Source organism: Xenopus laevis, chromosome 1L (assembly GCF_017654675.1).
Source record: "Xenopus laevis strain J_2021 chromosome 1L, Xenopus_laevis_v10.1, whole genome shotgun sequence".
Classification (NCBI taxonomy): domain Eukaryota; kingdom Metazoa; phylum Chordata; class Amphibia; order Anura; family Pipidae; genus Xenopus; species Xenopus laevis.
This window is the reverse complement of record NC_054371.1, coordinates 110,122,235-110,125,724: the sequence shown is the minus strand read 5'-3', so window position 1 is coordinate 110,125,724 and position 3,490 is coordinate 110,122,235. Positions and strand designations below refer to the sequence as shown.

The 3,490-nt window shown below is 37.6% G+C and overlaps 1 protein-coding gene across 3 annotated transcripts in view; it reads right to left on the bottom strand.

The window, feature by feature from the left end:
- Positions 1–788: 788 nt before the first annotated feature.
- Positions 789–3,490, bottom strand: part of XB17329844.L (hypothetical protein LOC100497492 L homeolog) — a 12,919-nt gene continuing 10,217 nt past the window's right edge. For 2 of the 3 annotated variants that reach the window (XM_018254904.2, XM_041561899.1), the window contains 3 exons: positions 3,065–3,209; positions 1,610–1,870; positions 789–1,497 (listed from right to left, as the gene is read on the bottom strand). In XM_018254904.2, the coding sequence (XP_018110393.1) occupies positions 1,345–1,497; positions 1,610–1,870; positions 3,065–3,209 (559 nt within the window). In that variant the 3' untranslated portion in view covers positions 789–1,344. The remainder of the gene's footprint in view (positions 1,498–1,609; positions 1,871–3,064; positions 3,210–3,490) is intronic. The other variant, XM_041561892.1, reaches the window with a different exon arrangement.

Sequence of the window (3,490 nt, the reverse complement as noted above, 5' to 3'; positions counted from 1 at the left end):
TAAGAGTAGAAAGAGCTTACATTCATAGGGAACACAAGGTATATAGCTCCTAGATGAATTGTAAATCATAATTTGGATATTTTGCCTTTAAAGTAACACTGTTGTTAATCCCAAAATGTTATATGGACAAAATTAGAAAGCTGAGACCCTGAAGAATTCAAAAATGGGAAAGTGTATTCAAAAGCTGTAACACAAGTCTTTAGTAAACTTGTGTTTTTTTTTATAAAATTCCAATTTATAATATATTTTTCACCCACTATTTTTTGGGTATAAAAATGGGGTATCCAAACTTTGTGGCATATGGAAGCCCCAGAACATGAACTTTGTATACAATTCTAACCAACAGAAGACACTGCTTGGGGTAAATACTTGGTGTCAGGGTCAGACTGGGCTGGCGGGACACCGGGGAAAAACCTGGTGGGCCCTGCCAGCCCAGACCTGCTCCCTGCTTGAAGCATTGTCCCAACCATCCTCCCCGACCCGGTCACTGCCCAGTGAAGGAAAAGAGCGGGGCAAAAGGGTTTCTGCGGCTGGGGGACCCTCTAGTCTGACACTGCTTTGTGTAAACTGTAATAAAGCAATAGGCCCAGACTGGGATTCAAAATAGGCCCTGATATTTCCAGTACACAGAAGTCTAAACATCCCCTCGCCTATGCAATAAATAGTTGCTGTCTATGGCACCTTACAGCAGCCCCCTTACCATTTGCCAGAATCCACAGCTTGCCAGTCTGCAAATCAATAATGGGGAATCATTTAGGCAGTCATAATGGCTTAACACTACTGACCACAATGTATCATCCCTTTATTTTTTTGTGTTTCGCTTGTGTTTCAAATTTTCCAAATCCACAACTCACCTAACTAAACTGGGAGCAGGGAGAAGTTCCTTTTATTTACAAAAATGGTCATTATTTGTGGTGTGTTACTTGAAATCAATAAGAATTGTACATGTTTTAAATAAGAACAGAGTTGTAATGCCAAGGCTACATTTAATTATACTTAATGATACTAAAGATAATAAAAAATGACAATATGAATACTGTAGTAAGGAAATAATGTATATACTTATATTGGATCTATTATCCGCAAAGCTCCAAATTACAGGAAGAGCATCTCCTTTTATTCTGTATTAATAAAACAGTATGTTGTACATGATCCTAACTAAGATATAATTAATCTTTATTGGAGGCAAAACAATCCTATTGGGTTTAATTCACATTTGTATGACTTTTTGGTGGACTAAAGGTATGGAGACCCAAATGATAGATAGATCCATAATATAGAAAACCTCAGGTCTGGATAACGGGTCCCAAACCTGTAATTATAAGTATGGATTAGTTAACCAGATCAAAATGTTGATATTGTTTTTTGGATCCAGTCAAGGAAAGAGGTGACACGAGTGTACACATCTGGTGTGCGTGGATCTCCACAATATTGACCAGAGAAAGATACAACTCCTTCCACGCGGCCCCTGCACACAAGTGGCCCTCCAGAATCACCCTGCAGAGAGAAAGCATATAGGAGAGTATAATATTTGATATGGAGGGGAGAGACTAAAGACCACATAGGGTGATGCAATATGGAATCTGTGGGTGGGTTCTTTGATACTCACATCACAGAAGCCTTTGAATGGTGCCCCAGGAGTGGCCGTACAAAGCATAGATTCAGAGATTCCCCCTAGCCAGGTTATGTTACAGTCCTTTCGGTTAACAATATCTACATCTGTCTCCATTAAAGGAAAGAATTTAGATCTGGCATTGAAAGTGGATCCCCACCCAGCCACTGAACAGGAAGTGCCAGGAATTACATCTGTATTGGGAACAGGCAGCGGAAGTGTTCTTACAGCAGGATTGATTTTTGCAGAACCATTTAACTGAAACAGAGAAATTATATATTGGCACAGTTTGCCTCAAAGGTACAACACAGTAAATTAAAAAGTTATTTGAACAAAGTATTTCTTTGGTGTTGCATTCATATCCTCAGAAGTGTAGTTGTACTAGTAATGCTAGGCAAACCCCTTACCCAGGCATGATAGAACTTGTGCCACCTAGACTCTTATTAGTGGTAAGAGAGCTCTGGGTGGAGACTGCAGAGGTGTGTTCTTAACATGAAACATATTGATTGCAAGGCATTCTTAAAAAGTGAAAGGCATTCCTTTATTTGCTAGAACATAGAAGAAGTCTTCAAACTCCACTTACACATCAGTAACTGAGGAAAATTTTAGATAACAGGATCTTATCCTGTGAGGTTATTTGTTAGTTAAATATTTCTCCTTGTCTTCCTCTGGGCAGCCTGGAAGGATTAGACTTGATTGACTTTTCTTTTTTATCTAATAGGCATACATCAAGGGGGTTATTTACTAAACTCTGAATGCAAAAATCACAAAAAATTTGTGTTTTTTTTTTGTAAAATCCGTCTTTTAAAAAAATCACAAATTTTTTCTGAATTCATTAAACCCTGAGGATGGAAAAGACTGAATCAGAAAATCTGTCATCTCATACCTGTCGAGGCTGCATATAAGTAAAGTATAAGTTTTTGGGCAAAAAAGCATTAGATATCTGAGTTTTGGGGTGAAAAATCTGAAAAAATCTTGAAAATCTGATTTTTTTTCCTGCAAAACAAATTTGGGAAAATGTAATAATAAACAAGGGTAAAAAACAAGAGTGGATTTGATCAGAGTTTTTAGCAGAAAATACTGAGATAAATTCGGACTTTGATAAATAACCCCCCATGTGTACCAAGTATATAGCTAGAGGTCCCACTTATAGTGTTATAATTAACATTGTGGAGATGTTTGCCTTCTTAACTAGTTTTTTAGTTTCTTATACTGTAAATCTACTGCTCTGTAGAAAATGTACCCTTGTCAAACTATAGCTATATTATTATTATTTGTATCTTTCAATTGTTACTTGAGGAAGACACTGGTTAGATATCACATCCCTCCAAAGCTCTATTATTATTGTTATTTTTGCCTATTAGGCTATTATTGTTGTTATCAGGTAGTGCAGGGTGTAAGCTGTACATTATATTGCTTAAAAGAAACTGCCAAAGGCCCTTCCTTGCTTACCTTAAGCAGAAGTATGTCACTTTGGAAGGTTTGAGGGTTGTATTCTGGATGCTGTACGGATTTAAGTGTGCTGAATACCTGGACTGATCTGTCTGGCAAATGCAGCCTATGAGCACCAAGAACTACTCGTGTTACATCCAATGACCTGCCACACAGATAGAAAACTGTTACTAAAGCCAGTACATAGTTAAAGTTTTTTAGTTTTAGAAAATGTAACACTTCAGAGAGGTCACTGATCTGTTTGCTTCAGAAACACTACTATAGTTCATATGAACAAGCTGCTGTGTAGCAATGGAGGAAACTGGAAAAAAGTCTACATGGCACAGGTTAAATAGTGGATAACGGATAACACCATTATATTATACAGAGCTTATCTGCTATCTGCTGTGTAACCTCAGCCTTTTCTTCTTTGAATAGCTGCCCCCA